The 24,342-nt window shown below is 51.0% G+C and overlaps 1 protein-coding gene across 8 annotated transcripts in view; it reads left to right on the top strand.

The window, feature by feature from the left end:
- The window catches only part of PAX5 (paired box 5), a gene marked incomplete at both ends in the record, with an annotated part of 160,773 nt that extends 136,655 nt beyond the window's left edge, over nucleotides 1-24,118 (top strand). For 5 of the 8 annotated variants that reach the window (XM_084239211.1, XM_084239208.1, XM_084239207.1 and 2 more), the window contains 2 exons: nucleotides 19,501-19,587; nucleotides 24,042-24,118. In XM_084239211.1, the coding sequence (XP_084095337.1) occupies nucleotides 19,501-19,587; nucleotides 24,042-24,118 (164 nt within the window). The remainder of the gene's footprint in view (nucleotides 1-19,500; nucleotides 19,588-24,041) is intronic. The other 3 variants (XM_084239210.1, XM_084239209.1, XM_084239206.1) reach the window with 1 other exon arrangement.
- Nucleotides 24,119-24,342: the final 224 nt, after the last annotated feature.

Raw genomic sequence — 24,342 nt, 5'->3', positions numbered from 1 at the left:
TGGCCGTGCCATTCAAGGACTTCTAAATCTGTGACACCCATGCCTGCTGGTATCACCTCCAGCAGGCTGAACTGGGAGGCTCCTCTTGCTCTGCCACGTCTGTTCTAAGTGGGCAGTTTCCTTAAGATGTGGGCTCTGGCATGATAAGGCAGTGGCCCTGGGCGAGCTATCAAGTGTAAGTTGGTAATAAGTTCCAAAGGGCAGAGCTGAAGGAAGGCGCCTCCGGCTGTACTAACCCCATATACTCATCACTACATCTCCTTGTGGAAGGGAGGAGTTGTGGCGAGGCAGCTACTCTCAGAAGGGATCCCCACGCAGGAGCCTGTAACCTGCAGTGACCAGGACTCAGACTAGCCCCTTAGCCACCAGATAGCAGCCAGCCACCCGTTAGAGGCCCAAGGCCCAGCTTACTCCTTCCGGTTACCTTTCCTTTTCATTTTTATAACATTGTCTGTGACTGCATCTTAGCTCCTGAAGAAGGAGTTTGGAGTCCCAGGACTTGCCACAGGCTGGTGAGTGGGGATGCAGGCTCTGGGGCAGGTCCTGGACTGAGAACCTAAAAGTATTTCAGAATTTTATAACAGCCCAACCAAAATTCCTTTTGTCTCTAAAATTCAGAAAGGGAAGCTGGAAAACTGGCATCAGTAAATGTTAAATTAAATGCCTACCAATTATAACATTATTAAGTTAACTTCATTAGCTAGTAAATTTAGTGCTCGTAAAAATTTAATTACATTTGAAAACAATTTTTAGGTTAGATTTTCTTACTTGGTGAGAATTTCCAAGTCTGTGTCTTGATTGCTGAGAAATCATAGCCAATCATAAATTAAAATAAATTACTTGTGGCCAAATAATTTGGGGAATAAAATTACAAAAATAAGTCATATTTTTAGAGCAAAAGTATCATTTGGAGGGTATATAGTGGGCATTTAATATGTGCTGTGCTGTAAGGTGGAGTGGAGAGCAGTCTCCATAGGATAGAGGGACTTGGGAGACACCCTGATTTTCTGTTAAACTGTACCGAACATAAACTGTTATGGTGGGACCTTGAGTTGACTAGGTTGCAATAGTCATCCATCCATCCATCCATCCATCCATCCATCCATCCATCCATCCATCTACCCATCCATCCAGTCATAGCTACCTATCCAGCCACCTGTCCATTCACCCATCTATTAATTCATTAGTCCACCCACCTATTCACCCATCTATCCATCCACCCACCCACCCATCCATCTGTCTACCCATTATTTATTCTTTTCTTCTCCTACTTTCCTTCTCTCCCTTCCAATATGTATTCACTACCGACATGTGCCAGGCATTAGAGGTGTGAAGGTAAAAGCCATGACCGATCTCCATGAGAAATGCTTAGTCTGTATGTAGTGCAGTCGGGGAAGTCATGATAGGCTGTGGGGAATAGATGTGATCACATGTAAACTCAGACTCTGGGAGCACAAAGATGGGGGGATCCTTCCTAGACTGGAGATGGCATAAAGGAACCCAGAATTTCTCTGTAGGAAGGTTGATAGGGGTTGGGAGTGGGCATATCTGAAGATGGCTTTGCAGAGTTTTGCTAAAATTGAGAAAACACCATTGTCCACATGTACCCTTGGGGGCTGAGTCTCGATAATGGGAGGAATCTAGGAGGAGGGGTGTCTCAGAGTTGGGGTTGAGAGAGCATATTTCAGCCAGTGGGAGGCGGAGTGAGAAGGGAGAAAGTGAATGCTTCAGGCAGAGGCTGGGGCCAAGAACTCAAAGGTTCTGAGAGGTTTTGCTTCTGTACCTATTGGAGTCCTTCCAGTCATCAAATTGAATTTACTGTGGCTCTCTGTGTTTTCCTCCCTTTGATCTGCTGGAATCTGTAGCCCCGTCTCCAAGACCTCATTGCTTGTCAGTCCTTAGCTGCACTGACCACCATATTTCACCCTGTGGGTCACCCCAGCTGGGAGACTTCTCTCCAGAGACCTGTGTCAGTGCCCAGAACCTCCAGGGCAGGAGAACCACTGGGGCTGGAATCCTGCTCTCCAAAGGCGATGGTTTTGAAGGAAACCATTTCATTTCTCCTGTAAGCTACCAGCTTAGGGACCAACCTGCAAGGTGCTTTAGTCTATAAAGGCAAGCGCACCCTTTAGCCCTTTGGAACTTGTAATTTTGAAGCACCTCAGGAGGTTGGAATGGTTGTCCCTATTTTGGAGACATGCTATCTTGGAGACATGCCCAAGTTACACAGCCAGTCAGGGGAACAGCTGGGCTGGGTGCCTAGAACTCAGGTCTCAAGTTCACATAGTGCCTAGTACCTGTGGCACGTGAGAGTGAGTGGAGTTCCTCCAGTGGGAGGCTTGGATTCCTCGGTCCTCGGTGCTCCATCCAGGTTGTGGATGATTTTCTTTTTTTTTTAAGATTTATTTATTTATGCATACAAGAACTGGGGTACAGGCCAGAGGTGCTAGGGGTGAGAGGATTCACCAGAGACAGAGTGGGGAGCAGAACAGGCAGAAGGACTGAAATACACTGCTGAGGGGAGCAGCGGGTGAGGCAGGAGAGGTCTGCCGAGCCACGTGGGTCACCTCCCTGGCTGGGAATCGAACTCGTGCTGCAGTGGCTGTGGATAACTTCACAGTGCTGAAACTTAACCCCTTTCGCCACCAGGGAGGGCTCTGGGATGGTTTTCTGACCCAGAGATCTTCCATGACCCAGGAGAAACCCTTCTCAGCTGGGACATCAGGGAACCACACTTCAGATTCCAGTATATTCCCTTCTACTCCCCACCTTCACCTCCATGTCTGACCCATCCTCCCAGGCCCAGATCAAATGCACTCCACTGAGCAAACCCCAGGGCACTGTCTATGGCCACTGTGGTCAGAGCTACAGTGACTGAGAGTCCCCATCTCCCGGCTCCTCCTCCCCTTACCTTGCCCCTGCATACAGCAGGTGCTCAATGGAGATGGGTGGCATTTATTTGAATCCAGCACATGCCCCCCTCGACCTTATCCGGTCCCGAATTGAGGGCTTAGGGCCCAACTGTGTAATGAAGCAGGGCTCCGCTTGACTTCAACGCCCCCACTGGCTCTTCCAATATTTGTTCTGGCTCCTGCTGGAAGACGCCGAGACAATGGCCCTTGTTACCCTCTGTTTGAGTTATTTATTTTTTTCACTTTTCCCTCCTTCCCTCTCGGGGGACTCGCCTCTCGCCCTCATCCCTCATGTTTTCCCTTTCACTTGACTGTCACTCTCATTGTCCTCGCGGGGCCGGGAACGCGGGGTGACAGGCAAGGGGAGCCCAACCGGGCCGGGGAGGCTGGAAATATAGTCATTAATGGGACCCGCGAAGCCCAGATGTCCTCCCTGAATGCGGGTAATTTGTTTTTAATGAAAAACCACGCGGTGACCCTGAACAAATGAATTTTCTTTATAAGAGTCTATGTGCTACAGCACAAATAAAGGACTCGGCTCAGGGCGACTTAGATCCGGGGTTGAAAGGAAAAGAGAAAGAGAAAGGGAAGGAGTGGAAAAGACAGCAAGACAGAAACGAGGGAGGAGAGGAAACCTTCAAACGACAAGGGTGTTATCATTGTCCCTTAGTCTAAAGACCAGCCGGGTCACCGATGCCGCGGGCATTGTCCCGCACAGCCAGATGCCTGACAGTTGTGGTCATTTTGAAGTCTTGTTCACAACAATGCGAAGGAAACGAACCACCATCTGGACGGATCTTTACAATTCACCACCCTCTCTGCGTAGTGAATCCCCGCCAGGCAGGCACGGGGAGCCGTGAGCAGCGCCATTTCACAGAGATGAAAACTGAGGCTCGGGATCTGCTTGAGGCCGTGCAGGCAGCGAGTGATTGAGCCTTGATGACAAGGAAAGGATTTGGCAACACTGTGCTAATTCTAGGAATTGCTTTCTCTGTGTTGACATGAAAGACAGCGAGATCAGCAGATCTGGGGTCAGGAGAGACACCATGTCTGCCCCAGGAGTCTTGGAATGAAATTCCCACAGCCCCCAGAACTTTGTGAAGGTGCAAACTTTCTGATAGTCCTTTGGGTGGGAGATTCCTGCAAAGAGAACTCCCTGGTCAGAGACACCTGGACAAGTGAGGCTGCAAGAGAATTAGATTCTGGAGACTACCCACCGCCACCCAGGACCTTTGGGGGCAATGAGCTTAGAGCACGAAACGGGGCAGCAGCAAAAGCATTGACTCAGTGGTCTCCAGCTCAGGCCCTGCCCTTGATATAGGGGGAATCGGCCCATAGAAGCATTGAAGGTGTTTAGCCCTGTCTGGATTCACGGGGGAGGGTTCTGTTCCAACACAGATCTCACGGAGGGGCTGGAGAGGGCCTTTGCACATTGTGTAGCCACTTCTCCCTCTGTTGTCGATGGAACGCAACCTTAGAAATGAACCCAGAAATGTGCAGTTGAGGGCTAGGAAAGGACTCGTTCAAGGTCATATGACAAATCAGAGAAAAGGCCAGGCTAGCTCTCTTTTTGGGGTACCAACCTGCTCTGTTGCCCCTCCCTGTCCCTATCCTGTAGTTCAGTGAAAAGGAAGCTTTTGCCTCCTGACCTCATGCGGGCCTGATATTGCTGGGGGGGGGGGGTATTGTCTCTGGGTGATCTAGCTTCTAGAACAACTCAAAGCAGGACTCCTGCCCTACCTCACACCCACCTGGTCATGTTTTTCCTGAGCCCAGATTCTTTCCCCAGTCCAGGGACCTGGCCAGATGCAAGGCATATCTTAGGATGCAGGCAGGACCTCCCCAGACCCCTCTGAGGTTCAGCCTGGGACCTACAGGCCACACCAAGACCCCAGCTCTCTGCTTTCCCCCCCAGAGTCAGGCAGCTAGACACAAAGAAATGATTGTTTTCTTTCCTGGATTCAGTTTCCCTCTGGAAGTTGTGACCCAATTAGAAAATCAGACAAATAGAAAAATCTGGCGGCGACCCTGGCTGAGGTTATAAAGTCTCTGCTTGAATTTAGGTCTCTGCCTCCCACGCTGCTGAGAGCCGGGCGGCTCGAGCTTCCTGGGCCACCTGAGCAGCTCTTGCTCGGTGCTGCTCTCCTCCGTAATTGATGATTTATTCCCCACTGACTTCCAAAATGGATTTGAGGCAGCTTCTTGACCTTTCAATAACGTCAGCCCAAACTTGAAATCCGTCATAAAATAGGAGAGCTGCCAGCTGGTCACACGCAGAGGCACGGAGGTAGCCTTGCCGCCCCCACCCACCGGTGGACTCATGGTTCCGGGGGCCACCACTTACGCAGCCCTGTGCCTGGAGGTCCCCACATGTCATTGCTGGGAGCCAGGAGTGGCTTTTTTGGAAACAGTTTCTGTCTGGATACATTCCAGAGCATGCTTCCAAAAACATACTTTTAATCAAAAAGAAGATCACCAGAAAAGTGGAGACAATTTGTAATTTTGACAGTGGACAATTATAAATACCAGGAGGGGTTGCCAGTTGGCAAATAAACTCCTCTGATGAGGTCTTGGGTTAATTATGCCACCAGTAAGCTGACCAGGTGGGGTTCTCTTAATTGTCCTCCTTTGTGAAATTCCTTCCTTCCTTCCTTCCTTCCTCTCTTCCTTCCTCTCTTCCTTCCTCTCTTCTTTCCTCTCTTCCTTTCTCTCCCTCCTCCCTTATTCTCTCCTCTCCTTCATCCCTATTTCCTTCCTTCATTCACTCTGTCACTGACTCATCCATTCATCAGTCATTTATTCATTCATCATTCATTCATTCCTTTGTTGGACATCCCTGAGCTCCTCCTAGGTGCTGAGCCCACTTCACAGGGTGGGCACAGAAACAATTGAGTTTCTCAAGACCCAAGAGCACGATGGGGAAAATCACCCATGTCACCTGCTCAGATGGGAAGAGACCAGCTCAAATGTGGTGGTTTTGTGGCATTTCAAGTCCGGGGCACCACCCTTTTCTTGGGGATAAGAGGATGAGGTTTGAGGGGTGCAGGACCTGAGTGTTCGGCTGCTGATGGGAAGGGAGGCCCTGACGGGTGACCAGCTCCCGGCCAGCTCATCTTGGCCCCTCGGGGAGGGCGACAAGGCAAGTGGGGCCCCGAGAAAGCTCCATCCCTGGAGTGGATGCCAGACCCGTGTGTACAAACAGGGGGCTCGGTATTTAGGAGGGGGGAGGAGCAGGGAGCTGCCCTGAATGGCTGCCTGCTTTGGAAATTTCTATGCATTTGTAATAACAAAATTACCATAATTTGCTCGTTAACGCAGCTAGATCAGTCAAGCATTGTTCCATCGCGGGCGGGGAGGCCGAGGCAGCCTCTCTCTGCACACTCTACACACCCCAGCCAGCCTGCCAGCCCGTTAGAGCGCTGGAAATTAGCATGCAAATGGTCCTAATTCGGTGGGCGAGCTGTCAGGCAGCGCCTCTCTGGCCTCGTCTCTGTGAAGGCCCTGACAGCCCGGCTCCAGTGCCGGCCCACCCTCCTCGCTCCAGCCAGGAGGGGCTCTGAGGGGCACCTCCAGACTGACAGCTTGGCGGCCTCCCTCCCTCCGTCAGCGCCATCAGGCCTGGCGGCGGGCTCCCTGGGGAACAGGCAGGGCCTGCCACCATGCTGGAGGGCCAAGGAGGCAGGCGGGCTGGCGGGTGGGCTGGCGGGGGAGGCTGGTTGGTGGAATTGGGGCAGTTGGGGCAGAGTGAGGGTAGAGGGGTGGCCTCCTGACTCAGGGCCCCATTGGGGCACAGGGAGCCTCATAGCTGGTGGGTTCTGAGTGGTCTGTCGGGACTCTCACCTGCACATCCACAAGGAGCAAGTTCAAGTCCTGCTTGTTCTCCTCCTTTGTCTTCCAGACCTGACTTAACATATCCCTGCTCACCTGCCCCCAGACCTGGAGCATCTCTGTCCAAATCTATCCATGGAATTCCTCCAGTGGAATGGTGACCAGGGAGAGGCTTAGAAGACTTTTGGTGTGGGTCAAGCCCCTGGACCAGCAGCCTTGGGCCTTAGTCCCACCTCCGGGCATACTGTCTTTGGGGGAGTCACCTTTCCCCCTCTGGACCTCAGTTTCAGCAGCTTTATGGTGGAGGCATCCCCATCAGCTGTAATGAGGATAAGTGAGAGAGAGGAGAAGACCCTGCTTTGCAGCTGTAGCTGACCTTTGTTGAGAACATCTATGTGTGGTCCCTGTGCTGAGTGCCTTTCGCTCTCCAACTTAGTTGCCCTTCACAGTGACTGTACTAGGTTGGTGTTGACATTATCCTATTCGCAGAGGAGGAAGCTGAGGCCTTAGCACACATGGAGTGACTTGCCCATGTGGCAGGGTTGGGATAGAGTCCAGTCTCGCTTGCTCTTTTAAGGAGTGAAATCACAGGGCCCTGGAAGCCAGCTCATGCTCCCAGCCTCAACTATGCATAGCAAGATAACTCCCCCTTGCAGATGATTTGTGCTTGGTACCTTCTCAGTATTGATAAGTGTGGGTTATACGACAGCTCTGGGGGGGGGGGAGGGAAAGTATAATTGTCTTTGGGGGATACACTGTGTCATTGTTATGGTCCTTCCTGATCTGTGACAGCAGAGTCCAGAAGCTACTGCTGGAGAGAGAAGTAAAGCCACAGAGCTTATCTTGAAGCTCCTCCCCAACCCACCCCCCCCCCCGACTATTTCTTAGGACCTTGCTCCTTCCTCCTATGAGCAGATGAAGCCCCATGCCAGAATTCAGAGTTTGCAGAGTGGAGAGCAGCCTGTACTTGATCTCACACGCCCAGTGAGTTCATATACTCGTGCCTTAAACAGCCTGCTCATTCCTTCGTGGCTGCCCTGACCCTTTTCCCTGTTTAAGGGAATCTTATGAGGACTTTTTTAGCCTTCAGATAGATGTGGCTACGTGGGGGCAGAAGGCATTCCTGCTTCCTCATGGTACCATCCGCTGCCAGCACAGAGCCTGGCACCAAGTAGATGTTTAGTGAAGGGCTGAGCAGCCACATTGTAAAACCTGTGGACCAAGAGTGAAAACAGACACACAAACCCATGCAGGGGGTGAACTGCAAGCCACTCCGCCTGCCAGCCGCAGACCAAACACCTAGAGCCAGGGCGACTCTTCCTTCCCATGACTTTCCCTTTCCAACTACTCTTCTGTTGTCTATTTCGGGCCCATGAATAAACGTGATGGAACTTTGGAACTTCATGTACCAATGTCTCAATAGTTGCTGTTGTGCAACTTAGAACATCTCTTAGAACATTCTGCCAACCACAGGATCCCGATGCCAAATGGCAGGGTGAGACAGGATGGATGCCTGCAAACATCATTTCTGCTTTAGGAAGAATTGCCTAGGCTCCCCCTAGTGGAGAGTTGGGACACAACGTCCTCCTGCATTCCAGGCGTGTGGCAGGACAGGACAGGACCACCTTTATGGCCATGCACCCCTTCTCGTTTTTTCCAAAATTGATACATCCATGCTCTCATAGGATCCTCACCACAACCCCTTAAATGCCTTGGTTATCATTTTGTCGTAGACTTAGCGAGAGGAAGAGGCTGGCCTGAGATCACGCAGAGGCAGGAATTCAGGGTACTCTCCATTCCACCCAATCCCCCCATATCTGGTCTTGGTCAGCTGGCCCTCTGCTTGCATGCCAGCACAGCCTGGCCCTTCCCAGCCTCATGGCACTGGGCTCCAAAGCGCCAGAGGGGCCCACTCTGTGAGTAGGTCAGTCTTTCAGTAAATATCTGCAGTAATGTCCTTACCAGTATCCCTACTGCCACCTTTGTCACCTTTAGTCCAGGCTCAAAACAGCAGCCAGAGTGAGCTTGTTAAAATTTGAGTCGGGTCATGTCCCTCCTTTGCTCACTTAGAGTAGAGGCCAAAGTCCTTATACAAACTTCCCTCCTATACCTCAACTTCTCCTTCCCTCCCTCCTTCTATCTCTTCTTTCCTCTCTCTCTCCTCTTCTCCAGCCACACAGAGCTCTAGCTGCTCCTCCTACACACCACCACTCTCCTGCCTCAGGGCCTTTGCACTTGCTGTTCTCTCTGCATGGCGTGCTCTTCCCACAGAGAGTCACATAGCTAACTCACTTCCTTTGACTCTTTGTCAAAAATCACCTTCTCACTGAAGCTGTTTCTTGTCACTCAACCTAAAATGATACAATGTTTTCTTCTTAACACACCCTGTATGCTCTATTTTTATTAATTTTTCCTATTTGTTGTCTGTTTGTTACACTAGAATATAAATTCTCTGAGGGCAGGGACTTCTGTGTGTTGTTCACAGCTGTATCCTCAGTGTCTAGAACAGTGCCTGGTACCTAGTAGGCACTCAGTCAATATCTGGTGAATGAATGGGTAGGTGAAATATTGACAGTCTACTGTGTGCCCTGCATCAAGATAGACACATTGGGTTCCCCAACACAACTGTGGGCGTTCCCCTATCCCTCCTTTAAGAGGCTTCTCTGGTCTTTCTCCCTTGGCCCCCAAGACATCCACCCTCCCCCAAGCCCCTCCTTCCCATACCACCTCTTAGCCAGCTCTGTGGACTGGTCAGAGGACACAGATGCAAGTGTCAGTTGAATATAAGGAAGAGAAGATCTCCATCAGCAGCCAATTTCAGGACTGCAGCCAATTTCTACTCACTGCACTCCTAGGGAAACTGAGGCCTGGACTGAGACAGGGCCTTCCTCCTGTGAGTCCTTATATCAGGCTCCTGCCTCTTGGTTCAGCCTTGGCAGCTGTGAGGGCAGGCTTGGGGGCGATCCTGATTCAGCTCTCACCACAGAACGCCCCTCTGTGTGCCCTGTGTCAAGGTAGACACATTGCACATGTCTTGACAAGAGCACAAGGTTAACCTCTAAGTGGTTAACCTCTTAGAGGCTGGCCTTCTTAAGAATCCCTTTGCACAGGGCCTGGGGACTAGATATCAATATGCCATAAGAACACTGGAAACTCTAACATGGTTCACTGTTCCAACCCTTTACTGCCCACAAGCCCCCACCCTGTCCCGGGATCCTCTTCCAGGGCAAATTCTGGCTCAGCCAGGCTACAGTGGGGCCCAGAACACTGCATTTCTGACTAGCTCCCCAGCGGCACCAATGCTGCCCTGCTCTGTGTACCAAGTGCCCCACCACTGGTTTTCAAATGCACCACACATTGGGATCACCTTAGAAGAGTGATCCCTGAGCCCAGATTCTGACTTGTCCAGGATGGGGTACAGCTTATTCATCTGCATTTTTTAAAGCTCCCAGAAGATTCTGCTGGGCAGCAAGTTCTGAGAACCACTGGCTTGGGTCAGCTCTTGCCCCCTGGGGCGGCTTCATCATGGGAGAGCAACACAATTTAAAGAAATGTGTTGACACAGGAGGAAGAGTAAGGAGCTGGGAGTCTGCATCCCACTCCCAGTGTGCCCTGCAGAAGACAGGTAGTGAAGAAAAGGGGGCTACTGAGTCCCTCAGGCCAGCAGGATGGGGGATAGAGAGCATGGGGAGACTTCTAGGCAGAGGAGGGGCCAGGAGAGCTGAAGCAGCTAGATGGTTCCACAAAACCCTATCTTCATTTTTGCTCTTGACCCTGAGACAAATAAGTAGACAAATAAGTCCCCCTCCCCCTCTCCAGCCTGCGTGTCGTACCTGTGTCCTGCGCTGGCTCCCAGCTCCCAGGATCCCTGTAATTAATGTGTATGTTGCCTCCTCCCGCAGACTGTGGGCTCATGGTGGGCAGGGACCGTGTCTGATTCATCTCTGTCCTCCCCTGGCCCCGGGTCCTGCACACTGGGGGCAGGAAAGGTGTGCGGAATTGAGTGTGTTCCTTGGGGCGCACTGGGGCTCGGGGCCTCTGTGCTGCCGAGTTCCCAGCACAGAGCAAAGCCCGCACATCGCGGTGGTAATTGTGGAGGTAAATCTTGTCTGGTCTCCTCGCAAACACTTGGTGAGGTATTCCATAAATATGTCAGCAGCAGCATTAAAATTTGATGGCAGGAGGCACGGGTCGGGACTAGCACTGTGACTTCCCAGCAAGGTATGACACTGTCACCTCCCCCTCATTAGTCAGCGGCAGGGTGCTGGGGCCTTCTCTGAGCCAGGCCCAGCCAGGGGAAGGCCATTTCTTCAGAGGAGGACCCCTGGCAGCTCTGAGGGACAGGCCAAGGTCTAGGTCACAGAAAAGTAAGTCAGCTTTAGGTTGACACTGGCCTGAGAGGAGTCCCCGAAGGCTCTGGGAGTGAGCGGGGAGGTTAGAGGGCCTCTGAGCTGGAGGGAGGTGGGGCCATTTTTTGAGTCTGGGAGCCAGTAATGGGGGTTAGGGACTTGTTTCGGCTTTACAAGCAGCCTGGTGGAAATCCTCTGTTAGCTCACAAAAATCCTGGTAGGACACTTGCAAAGGGTGTGGGACTGGACTCATTTAAGCAAGCAAAGGATCATTTGAACAGAAGTCACTGGAAAACAAGTGTTTCTTAGTGGCAGGAAGATTAGAAACCAATCTGGTTTCCCTCCCATGATACCTTGTCTGTTCCCATTTGGGGAAAGAGCTAAGTGAACCTGAAAGGGACATGCTTAAAGTCACACAATGGCAGAGACTTGACACCTAGTCCAAGACTTTCCCTACAATAAGAATGTGGGACTCTTGTTGAAATGCAAGAAAGCCATCTGGAGATGTAATTTTCATTGAAAACAAGCCCCAGGGCACCCAGCTCTACAGCAGTCACACACGGACTGTGCACTTTTTGCTGAGGACTGAATGAAGCACAGAATAGCCCTTCACTGTGTAGAGCACTGATTCATAGAGGGCTTTGAAATGCGCTGATATTGTTTGCTCCCGTGAGTGTTATCATAACCACATTGCAAATAGCAGCTGAGGTTCATAGAGGTAAAGTGACTTCTCCAGGGTCACTCAACTAAGTGGCTCAGTGGCACTAGAAGGTATTGTCTTATATTGTGAGGCTGCATTTGCAGTGTCTCCTCCGTCGTTTGCTTAAGATGAGGGTCAGGATGGAACAGGAGTTTAGCATAAGACCACACAGGAGAGTGAATTCAAATATAACCAGAACAGCTGGGCCAGAGAATAGCCAGGGGTCTCATACTGAAATGCCTGATGGGCCCAGGTGGGAAGTTGGCCTTAGGGATAGGACAATAGTTCTAAATTGCTTGTTCTGTGACTTAGGATAGACTTGCCCTTTTAAACACTGCACAGCCCACTAATATGTTTCTCCTGGCCCATGTGGCACTGGGGTTCTAGTTCTTGTCTCTGATAGATGGCCAACTGGTAGGTTCAGGAATAGCCCGTGGCCCAAGGTAGAGGAGCTGCAATGCTGCGGTGTCTCCCTTGAGTTCAGGTCTTTACAGCGTAGACAGAGGGAGTGGGCTGCGGAGGACCAGATGGGGGCCCAGAATGGCCACCCTAGGCCTCATGGCCGGCCAGCAGTGAGGACAGTTGGTCTCACTGTGGCCTGCCTGGCACAGCCATCCAGCCAGAGCCCATGGTTCTTGGAGAGACACAGAAATGAGGCACATTCTGCATTCTCTCCCTCACTCTTGCCCTCTCTCTTGGTTTTTCTCTTCTCTCTGTTTTTCTGTGCCTTCGTGTCTAACCTGAGCTGGTGGGGAAGAGGTTTTTCCCAGAAATGGATCGATGCTCTGTGCTGGGCTGTCCAGGCTGACAGGCCTGACCTTTACTGAGCTTGCTTGGGTTTTCCTTTCCCTAGTGGGAGCCCAGGAAGGTCTTGCTCTGGAGAGAAGCAAGACCCCTTGAAGGGGTCCAGGTTGGGGAGAAGAGGAATGCAGTGAAGATAGGAGTCTTAGGCTGAAAGTCCTTTGAGGTCAGTTATTTAAATCTCTCCACACACAAGTTTTGCAGATGAAAAAACTGAGGCTTGGTGAGGAGAAGGGACTTGATCAAGTCATTAGAAAGACTTTGACAGTGTTCCTGTGTGCATGTGTGTGCAAGTATGTGTATATGGGTATATACACACGTATATACGCTATGTATATGCGAGTCTTAAAACTATACATGCATATATGATTATGTGTATATGTTATGTATACCTGTGTGTATTATAATAATTTATATAAATTATTTATATAATGAATAATGTATGCTAATATATATAATGTGTACTAATATATAATACAGGCTATGGTATATTTTACCTATATGAGTTATGTCATATGTATTGACAAGTGTATAATTTGTATTATATATATAGCATAAAGGTTGGCTGTGTCTGTGTGAGCTACTTGAATTATGGTCACTGTCTTCATAGACGGCCTTGTTCAGTAACACCCCAAGGAGCAGCTGAGCCCTGCTGCAAAACCACAGGGGAGTACCGGCAGAATCTCACCCACTTTTTCAAATCTTTCCTTCCTCTTCCTCCTCCTCCTCAAAGATTTCCTCTCCCAGCCCAGTTTGAAGCCTCAGAAATAGAACTTGGCTGTGAAGTCACTTTGAAAGACTTTCTGTATGTTAATTACAGTCGGCCAAGGTCTCGAGCAGAGGTGGGAGCCCACCATCTGCAGATGGGGTCGGCCCCCAGCGCGCTCTGCAAATCCCCATCATCTGGCAGGTGTCGTTTTGGGTTAATTAAGAGCTACACTGAGCCCGTTTACTTGTCACTTCTGAGAATTTTAGGAAACTTCGACTTTCTTGCCATCTTTGAGCTTGTAGTGAAGGGGAAACTAGAAACATCTCTGACTCTCTGCATTTTCCTGGCCCTGGAGTTTCCAGTTCAGCTGCATTAAGTGCATTTTCTCATGGTCCCCTTTAAACTTTTAATTTTAATCAGTCCTTTCTAGTCACCTCATTGATTTTTACAGCCAGCTCTGCTATATTTGGAAGACAGTGCTGTTTGGGGGAAACCCACCGCTTATCCTACATTTCCAAAGTCTCTGCTTTCTGAGTCTGAGAAAAGAACATGCATTTCTCTAGCTTTGTTTTATTTAGTAGCTTTGAAAGAATCTTTGGTTTGTAAGTCAAGGTCAGCAATAGGGTTTGGGGTGTCAGTACTAATCTTAGAGTCTATGTCTGTGTGTGTGTGTGTGTGTGTATGTGCGTGCACAAGACTTGATCAGATTCTCAGATAAGTAGGTGCACAGTTGACCAAAAGTTCCCTTCTCCAGAATGAGAGAACTTTCTCTGGGATGATGATTATGTCCTAATCCTGATAGAAGTTGATTACACAGGTGTACACATTTGCCAAATCACAGCAATAGATCATTTAAGATGTGTGCGTTTACCCATTCATTGTGTGTACACTTCACACCAAAAGAAAATGCTTGTAGACAAATAATGAGTTTCAGTTAATATGCATGCTGAGACACTTAAGGGAAAATGTACTGATGTTTACAATTTACTTTGAAATGCATAAAAAATAAGATGAATAAAAGGCTGGAGAGATGGTGACATATGATAAGCAAGTAGAAAAAAGTATTGATGGTAGAATTAGGTGGTGGGTACATAGTGGTCACTATAAAATCCTTTTAACTTTGCTGTGTGTTTGAAAATTTGCACGGGTGTGGGAAGGGGTGTGCAGGGGGACTTCCTCTTCTTCTGCTGGTCCTTGGGATGGTGAATACCCCAGGGCCTGGGGACTATCATCCTGCTTTGCCTCTGATCAACTCTAGCTCTGGGGGAGGGAGGTTGAGGGAAATTATCTCTCAAATTCTTTCCAGTCTTAATAATCTGGGACTCTGAGTAACAGCACGGGTCGGCAAGAGTCCGTGTAAGATAAATTTGTGCTGTGGAGGGGTTGGGCCGATTTTACCTCCCATTAATTCCAGGATGGAATGAATGGCCTGGAGTTGGGCAGGAACAGGGGAATGAGTGCTGGGCCCATGGCTGACCAGGGAGAAGCCAAGTCCTGTGGCCCCAAGCCTGGCGCTCTTGGCTCTAACATCTTTGATGGGAGGCTGCCCCTTACCCTCAGAGACACTTCATGGCAGCTGGTCTTCTTTCTCTCTTTCCCGTTTCACTCACTTTTTTTTTTCCAGGAGGCCCCTCCCACCCCCACCCCACCCCCAGTTCCCAAGCAGCCCTCCCTGTCTGGTCCTGAGGGACACAATGTACCTGTTCTGTCAAATCCCATCTTCTTTCTACGCCTCTAGCTCATCTTTCCTGATGTCACTGAATTCTTGGGCTTTGCAGTCTCTACTGTTCTTGGACCACATTTATTTATCTCAATCCCACTGGCTACTCAAACATGGCACTCAGTCAGCTCCTTCAAATTCCATGGCAGAGGAAACAACCACGTACAAGGTGGCTGACCGTGTAGCCAGCTTAATGAATGTGTGGGCAGTGGGGGTGTGTGACACAGCCTTCCATCTGGATAACTTCAAATAGGAATTGAGACACCCCCCCCCCACCGTGGTTCATGTGCCCCTGCCCCTGTCCCCATCCTCAATAACACCCCCTCCCAATTCAGCTCTGTTTTCTTTTACTTTACCTCTCGACTCCATCCTAGCCCCATTCTGGGCTTCCTTTTGCATACCCAGGGACGAGGTGAGTGTTGTAAAATTCCTTTCTGGTCCTATTCAGCTTTTAAAAGACACTCTTTCCTCTTCCTTCTCTCTCCAACTTCGCTGGTCCCCTTGGCCCAGGAGAGGGTATTTCCCTCCCAGATTCAGAATCTTAATCTTCCATAATGTTACCTCATTTACCTCTGGCCATTCCTACCATGTAAGTGTTTTAGTAGGCAAGAGGAGGAGACACTGCCCAGAGAGGTTCAGTCACCTACCCAAGGCCACACAGCTACCAAGTGTTGAAAACAGAGCGTGCTCTCTCCTGGCTCTGCCCACAGGAATAGCCACACCCACCTATGGACACGCCTTCCCTCTGCCCCTCTTCTGCTCCCCTGGCTTTTTACTGGGCCTGACTTGCCTTGCTGACCACAGGTCTCTTTGGTTCTGGGCCCATCCTGGCTTCTCCTCAGGGCCACTTGCTCCCAAAGGGCCAGGGTGGAGAAGATTGTGCCTTGGACTTCACTGCTGAAAGAGTTCCAAGGGGCTTGTATGTGACCAACTCCAGACAGTGCAGGAGCTGTCTCTCATGAGGACCCACATGCTGTGGTCTTTCAGACGGAGTTTTGGCTGCCTGCTGAGCGATGGCCACCTGGGCACACCCAGTCAGGCCTCCAAGAAGCTTTTTTATTAATGCATAAAGAAAAGTCTCCCAGTGTAAGGACTCAGTATTTCTGAGAGTTGGCAAAGTATGGAAAGAGGTGAGCTGTGCAGTCACAAGAGAAGGTGCTTCTGTGTGAGTTTTGTTCTGTGTGAGTTTGGATGCACCTCTGGGGCCCCAACCGTGAACCAGAAGTGGGGACTTTCATTTTCTGTCCTGAGACTACCATGGCTGCATTTGAGGGGCATCATCTTAGGTGCATGGGTGTTGCAGTTGTACTGTCACCCAAGCTCTGTCCCTCTCGCTTGTACTGTGACAGCAACCAGCAGGCTGGGATCCCTGGAAGCTCCAGTCGTCCTGCACTCTCTGGCATGAAGGCTTTTCTGGGCTCCGACCCTAATGAAAGCAAAGGATCTGGATCTTGCCCCCAATTCCCACTCTGCTCAGTGCTTTGCCTCTGCTGAGCTTCATGAAGACCTGATCATGGGAGGTGAGGGAGCATACACTAACCTTACCCATACAGACCGTTGCTTGTGCCTGCAATACCTTGGCTCCCTCTGCATATCAAAACCCTGTTCTTCCTGGCTCACTGCTCCCCTCCACCCCAGAAAGTGCTCCCCTAGATCTGCACTTGGCTGACCAAGGCTCACTTTTCTAAGTTGCTATTTCAAGGTTTGAGGGAGAAAATGTAAATGCTCCTTGGGGGTAATGATGGTGGTGAATTCAGGCAGGGATATGAAACTGTTGGTGGGAGCCTCCAGACCCAAAGAAAGCCAGTCTCAAGTAGGCCCACAGCCCCAAGGAGGGGCATCCCTCCCTGTCAGGAGAAGTAAAATTCAGGCTCATCAGACAAAGACTGCCTTTGGACAGCACTTGATCTGATCTGCCCTTTATTTTTTTTTAAAGATGTATTTATTTATGCATACAAGAGCTGGGGTGTAGGCCAGAAGTGTGGAGGGTGAGACAATTCACAGAGACAGAGTGGGGAGCAGTGTATTTTCATACAGCATTGTACGAAAATACGCTGCTGAGAGGAGCAGCAGATGAGACCGGAGAGGTCTGATGCACCGTGTGGGTCACCTCCTTGGCCAGGGATCGAACTCGTGTTGCAGTGGCTGCGGACAGCTTCATAATGCTGAGACTTAATCCCTTACATCACCAGGGAGGCTTGCTCTGCTCTCTAACACATGGCAGACAGAGGCCCAAGGTGGTGGTGTCCTGGCAGAGGGCCCTGTGTGGAAGACAGGAGCCCAACCTTGAAGTCACCTCCTGGCCCAGCCAAGTCCTCCTACCTTCCCTACCTTCCTGAGGCTTTATTTCCTCACATATAGCATCTGGCAGTTGCAGCCACCTTTGTGAACCTCATGGGTTGTCAGGAGGGATAATAGATTCTGGGTGCCAAGGAGGCTTTAGAGGCTGATATCAGGGCTTTGCCTCTGTGGCCATCATTTATGGGGTATTCACTTCATGTCCGCTACTCTGTGTGTTATTCTTCTGCTTTACAGCGACCCTATGGGGTAGGGCCCATTAATTGCCCTAACTTTACTGAGGAGGAAACAGATATAGACAGACTGAGTGATTTTGTCTAAGATCACAGAGCTAGGAAGAAGTAGACCCAGGATCTGAATCCAGGCAGTCTCGCTCTAGTGCCTTGCACCTGAGACCTGCACCTTTGGGACTGGAGACCAAGAAGACTTCCTGGAAGAGATGGCCTTGGAGCTGGGCCTGGCAGTCAGGTGTGGTGCTGCTAGATGGAGATGAAGGATGACTTTGCCAGAGGAGCCCAATGCCCTGGGTCCAGGCCCAGGGCTGTCAGGAAGTGCCTCTGATGGGACAGTTCCTCAGGCACCTGGAGTGAGAGGGGAGGGCAGCTGTCCCCTTCTTCAGGCCTCTCTGTCTCTGTGCACCCCCACCCTGCCCCCAAGGAGGAGGAGGAGGTGCCGTGGCGCTGATGGATATGCTGAGGCTGGGCGGCTGCGGCCCAGCACTGTCACCATGCTCTCCCTCTGTACGCCGGAACCTGACACCCTGACCACTGAGGCATAAAAAACAGAGAATTGGAAGTCTCAGCCTGTCAGGCTGGGAGTGGCCCCCAGAGAGGCCTGGGGAGGAGTGCGCACGTGTGTGTGCACGCACATTCTGCCTGTGCTTGCCTTTAGAAATAGGGAGGAGGCCCACCTGGCTCAGCGGGTGGGAGTAACTGGCCCCCAAGTCCTGCGTTATTGTTCCAGCTGCACCTGACTGAGCCCCAGCATTTGGGTGTAGGCCCTCGGGGAAAGAACAGTGCTCTGGTCCCGATTCTGGCTGCTCCTTCTGGAGGCTCTTGCACTTTGGCCCTTCAGCATCCCTGAGACAAATCCATGGAAGCATGTGTGGGCTGAAGGTGGTCTCGTGGGGCTGTAACTCCTGTCACCATGGCCAGTGAGGAGCCCACATGTTTTGTAACCAGTGACTTTAAAAGCCATTCAATAGCCAACCACCGACACAACCTGTGCCAGGCACTGGGGTCCCTGTGATGAGTCAGATTTGAACCCTGCCCTCTAGGTGTCCCCAGTCACGGGGAGGACACAGACCGGGCCCTGCCTGCTATAGAGACCAGGCAGTAAGGTTTGTGGCAGGAATTTTGAACTCCTGTCCTGTGACTAGCTGGTGGGAGGGAGGATTCCTGGGGTTGGAAGTGAGCATATGGGGATGTTCCAAGTGCAAGGATCACTGGTCCATGAGCAGCTGGGCAAGAGCGAACCACCCCAAGTCCATTGTGCCCCCTCCCACACCCACTGTTGTCCCCACCTGGCACAGCTGCAGGTCCTGCCTGAGCACACCCCAGTGCCTGGAAGGCCCCAACTGCTCCCTCTTATGAGCTCCCCAGCCCTTTGGCTTGTCCCTTCCATTCAGCAGACTGTTGTCCCAGGAGAGGCTCTGAGTTTATGTGTCATCTGTCCCATTGGGCCAAGGCTCTGGGAGAAGCCATTTCTGAGTTCATAGCTCAGAGGGCCAGACTAGAGTTAGGTCACCTGTGGCTTCTCAATCCAGAGTCACTCCAGAAACATGTGGGAGGTGGAACTGTATCCACACTAGGGTCCTGGAATGGTCTGCAATGGCCAGGGATGAGAACCAACAAGTCTGGGGCTTTCGATGGATGTACTCATTTTGTGAGATCAGTCTCCTCACCTGTAAAATTGGCCAATAAATTCAGGGAACACCGGGCAAGTGGTAATTTCACGGTACACTTGTGGGAGGCTGGTAGTCACTCCCACTAACAAGAACACTTTTGGGGAAAAATATAGACAATGCCAATAACAGCTATCCACTTACCAAGGATGTGCACCAGACTTGCCTTTGTTGGTTATAAAAAGTACAAGCAGTTTATGTAAGAGGAAAATACCACTGACATTTTTCAAACCTGATTTGATATTTGGTTCCTGTTTCTTTCCCCACTTATCACATGCAGGGAGTGAGTTTTCTGGGAGCCCCTACAGCCACCCTCAGTATCCCTCGTACAACGACTCCTGGAGGTTCCCCAACCCGGGGCTGCTCGGTGAGTACTGGTGGAGGCCCCAGGGCCATTGGCTGCCCCATCACTCCCCTTTGTTGGGCCAGGGTACCTTAATATCCTGAGGTCTGTCACTGAGGTGGGGTGTGTGTAGTTTGCCCGAGACACATGCAATATGCAAGTTATGGTGGGGCCTTAAGTAAACATTCTCCAGGCCTCCATCCCTCCCCCACATGTTTGGTGGATGAGGGAAAATGGCACAGGAAAGGAACAGAGGGGAAAAAAAAGAAGGGGTGGGTCATTGAAGGAGAAAAAGGAGGTAGGGAAAGTCCCTACCCAAGAGAGTAACATATTTCTTAAGAATCAATAAATATTCAGGTGAGAAATCTGTAAATAAGAGGCAGCACAGAGGTCAACTCAGATTGATTGGTCATGGCTACCTGACTTTATAAGGACTCTCAGGCCCAGTGATTGATTGGTAATGTCTGCATGGATATCTCCAGAGCCAGGTCCATTGGAAATTGGTTGCCCTGTGGCTGAAGCCTTCTCAGGCATAGCATCCAGAGCTCATCTGTGGCCCAATCTCCACCCACATTTCAGATGGGCAGATTGTTCATGGTGGGTGCCGGCTTGATCTGTGGACATCATGAAGATATTTGGGCCATCCCAAAGATCAGACAGCCAGACAAGAAGTTTGGACCTGACTATGTGGGCAGCTAGGAGCCCAAGAGGATGGGGGATAGGGGGGACAGTAGGACTGGACAACATCTGAGACTTCTATTGCTTATGCTGGAGTGAAATCCAGGTCCCATCCCCAATTCTTAGGTATGGGCTGAGTGCCTAGCCTGACTCTGTCCCAGACTCTATTTCATGGGCTGGGATGAGGGCGACTTGGCAAGCATGTTTATGCAGGGGAGGTGCTCAGTACATTGAAGGGGGTCCAGAAGCAGTATGGAGAAGAGGAGGAATCAAAACTTAGTTCATCTAAATGAACAGGAGCTGAACAGGATGCTCTCTTGAGTTCCTCAGCCCCAAATAATCAGTAATCCCACTTTTGCTGAGAGGAGTGAGATGCCAAGCTTACTCTACCACAGGCTTGCAAAGATGTTCTTGGTCCATTCACATCTCCCAGTCTGCCCTTTCTCCACTTTCTTCTGGGCATTAGGCCAAAGAACCCCTCTAGACAGGAGAGCTAGACTGATTATTTCTGCCATCTGGGGAGAGTGCCAGGGGTATGGAAACCTGTAGTGAGGCTCCTTGGCATTCCTGGAAGATGAGTGGGAGGTAAGGAGTGAGTGAGACCCTCCACACACACTCACATGTGTTCACGCCCTCACTCTACTCACTCCCACTGTCACATTCCTGGGCCTTGTTGAAGCCTTCTCAGAGAAACACCACTGCCCACGCTGCACCCAGCTTCTCAGGAGACCATCCTTCTGTGCTGAGCCTCCTCCCCAGAGCTGCCTGCAGGCTGTCCTGCTTGGGCCCCAACCCTGAGGGGACCCCACGCTGCTTAGGGGCAGAAGAGGCAAGCAGGGCAGCAGGGCTGACAGGAAGGGAGGCTACCTGGTCAGTTAGGATTAGAATGGGAGCACCTGTGTTCGCTGTAAAGGGATTAGAGAGCAAGTGGGATCCCAAAATGACTGTGTCAAGAAGTAAATTGATGATAATGTGAATTAGAGAGGAAAAATGACAGAAAAAAGGACAAGTTTATTCTAGATGGAAGTCTAATGGGCACCAGGAAGACAGAGTGCTTTATGAGGTGATGTTTTCATTTCTCCTGGTTGATGCAAGTGGTTTTGAGTTCACCGTGGAGCTCTTACATGGAGGCCGCTGGACAGCCTGGTCAAGAGATTAGGCTTTGAGAGAAGAGAGTCAGAGCCAGCTTCCAAAGGTGGCCAGTGTGGGATTTATGGAGGCCGAGGAGCCTTTGGTACTGCTTCCTGTCCCTTCAGGTCTGTTTGTAAGGGCAGCCCATGTAGTTTTCTGCTCTTGTGCCATGGCCAGGCTTGCAGGTCTGGTGTGTATGCGTGCGCATACACACACACACACACACACACACACACTCACGTGCATCCTTCTCTCCTGAGCCCACCTGCAGGCAGGATGCAGGGTTGGCCTGATGATGCTCTGTGGGTGACTGTCCTAACACTGTCCCCATCCCACAGAATAGAGGGCAGGCAAGGCTGACAGGTGTCTCTGCAGCAGGACTCCAGCTGGGGAGGTGACAGAGGAGGCAGCAGAAAGATCCATCTCTGGGAATCCATGGACACAGGATTGGTGTCTACGCCTTCCAGAACAGCCAGACAGGGCTGTCCTTGCTGCCTGGGCCATACTGCTTTCCTTCGGCAGGGATGAGTTGGGAAATGTATCTGCTGAACAGGGCTGGGTTTGGAGGGGAGTGAGACATGCTAAAGAATCTCCCATCCTGCTCTCCTGATTACACATCAGCTGGTCACCTTGGGCAAGCTATTTACTGTGTGCCTCAGTTGTAGGCTGAACAATATCAGTTCCTCAGAGACAGAACTGTGGCAATCAAAAACGTTAATGAATACAAAGTGTCCATTTCCAAAGCACTTTTACATCCTGATCTTGTGTCCTCACAGCCATTGTGACCCTGTTTTACAGATGAAAACACTGACGTACAGAGGAGTGAAGCCACTTGTCCTAGGTCACTCAGCCAAGAAGTGGTAGAGCCTGACTGGTCATTTCCAGACCCAGGAGGCCAGTTGTGGTACCTGGGGGAGTTGCCAGGATTGCTTTGGATTTGGATGAGATTTTAGTACCAATGAGTCCCCTCACCTGGGGAAGTAAGAAGCTTCCTCTTTCCACATTAGCAGACATGTGGTCTATTATGGCTAACAGGGCCCTAGCTGCTGCCCATTTAGGTAATCATGCCCCCACCCCACCCCAAGTGTTAGGTGTGCAGGTGGTGAAACTGCATTGTGGTGGAGAGTCCTGAATCGGGGCAGAAGACCTGAGTTCCAGGCCAGGGCCTGGCATAAGAACCCATATGGCTTTGGGTATATGTCTTTGGTTTGTTGAGCCTCAGTTTCCTGCCTGGTAAAAGGAGGCAATGGCCTAGCATCTCTTACCTTTGTGGTGCTGAGAATCTGTTGGTCCTGCTGAGCCTCTAGGCCTCGTCATTCCTAGGGAAGAGTTTGCACAAAGCAAGACTCAAAGGGGCCACTTCCAGAGCATGTAGTCCAAGAAAACCACATGGAGACAATGATGGGGGAGGCCAGGGGCAGAGGGACCTCACACTGACTCTGTCCAGAGGTCCCAGGAAGCAGGGCTGCAACCTGCCCTTCTGCCACATAGCCCAGACTCCCCACGTCCAAATCTTCTTGTCCTCTAAGCCCCAGCTGATCCCACATCCTCTGGAATGCATGACCCTGCCAGAATAATCTTGCATTCCCCAGAGCTCTTTTCTCAGCACTCTGCTTCCCTTCCTGACTCTGAATATTGGCCTGTGTCAAGGGTGATGCTTGTGCATTATTGCCCAGCCCTGCACCCAATAGGCTTAGAAAATGAGTCGTGAATGAATAGGCAGGATCCTCACTACTGTTCATTCCTGCGCTCGGTGCTGTTGTTCATTTACTTAGCTGAGCACGTGCCACTTGTCCTTAGAGTGCGAACGGGGACAGACACCAAGATGAGCAGAATCAGCCCCTGCCTAAGTGGGTTGTCTGTCCAGGGGAGCAGAAGAAAGCACAGGCAGGAGTAATGGCAGCATGGGGTCCAGCCCTGAGGTGAGGGGGCTTCCTAGGAGAGATTAGGTACTGGGACTTGAAAGAGGCAACAGGAAAGAGCAGCCAAGGATTCCAGGCAAGAAGCCGAGTGTGGGAAAGAAGGCACAAGAGTGTGATAAAATGGGCAACCTCTCCTATCCCATATGCAGCTTTCAATGAGACGCCTGTGTGAGGACGCAGCAGTGGGGAGCAGAGGAAATGCTCAGCTGTGCTAGTTGCTGTTAGCATTATTTGAGGCTGCTGTCAAGAGCCTGATGCTGGTAGTGCATGCGTGTGGTAGGAGGGCACAGGTTGTGGGAGGTAAATGCAGAGACTTCTTTCTGTAGGGCAAGGTCCCAAAGTGAGGACTTTGCATTCTCTAGGTCAGGGATTAGCAGGGTTTTTTTTTGCAAATGACCCAACAGCAAATATGTGCGGCTTTGCCGGGCCCATGGTCTCTGTTGCAGCGACTCAACTCTGCTGGGTGGCATCGAAGTCATGGTTGGTAGAACATCATTGACCCAAACCAGCAGCTGGGAGGATTGGTCCTAAGGGCTCCTGTCTACCCACCCCAGCTCTAGGGAAATCTTCGAAGCAGGTAGCACCCCTGAACTGGCTTGCAGTTTGGGGAGCAGGGGCTTTGGTGAGAGAGGATGGTGAGGGGAGGACGGGACACAGAGGAGGGACATGGGAGGATAGAGGGCCCAGGTATAGGACTGGGGGCACAAGGTCACCCTCCGACCTCCATGCCCTTTCTGTCTCTTCCAGGTTCCCCGTACTATTACAGCGCTGCCGCCCGAGGAGCCGCGCCGCCTGCCGCTGCCACTGCCTACGACCGCCACTGACCCTCGGAGCCAGGCGGGTGCCAAGCACTTAAAACACATATCACTGAGGGCGATAGCCTCCCAGTCCCTCTGACGACAGCAAGAGGGGTCCAACGAGACCATCCCCCAGGCATCCCCAACTCGCTGAAATTCCCTCCCCCCTTTTCCTGCCAGGGACTCTGGGGTTCTATGGTAGGGCTGTTGGACTTCTAGACACATCTGTTTCTAAGAGTCAATCGATGAGC

The sequence above is a fragment of the Talpa europaea genome (assembly GCF_964194135.1).
Source record: "Talpa europaea genome assembly, chromosome: 7".
Taxonomy (NCBI): Eukaryota; Metazoa; Chordata; class Mammalia; order Eulipotyphla; family Talpidae; genus Talpa; species Talpa europaea.
The sequence above is the reverse complement of the archived record's forward strand: the minus strand, read 5'-3'. Positions and strand labels throughout refer to the sequence as shown.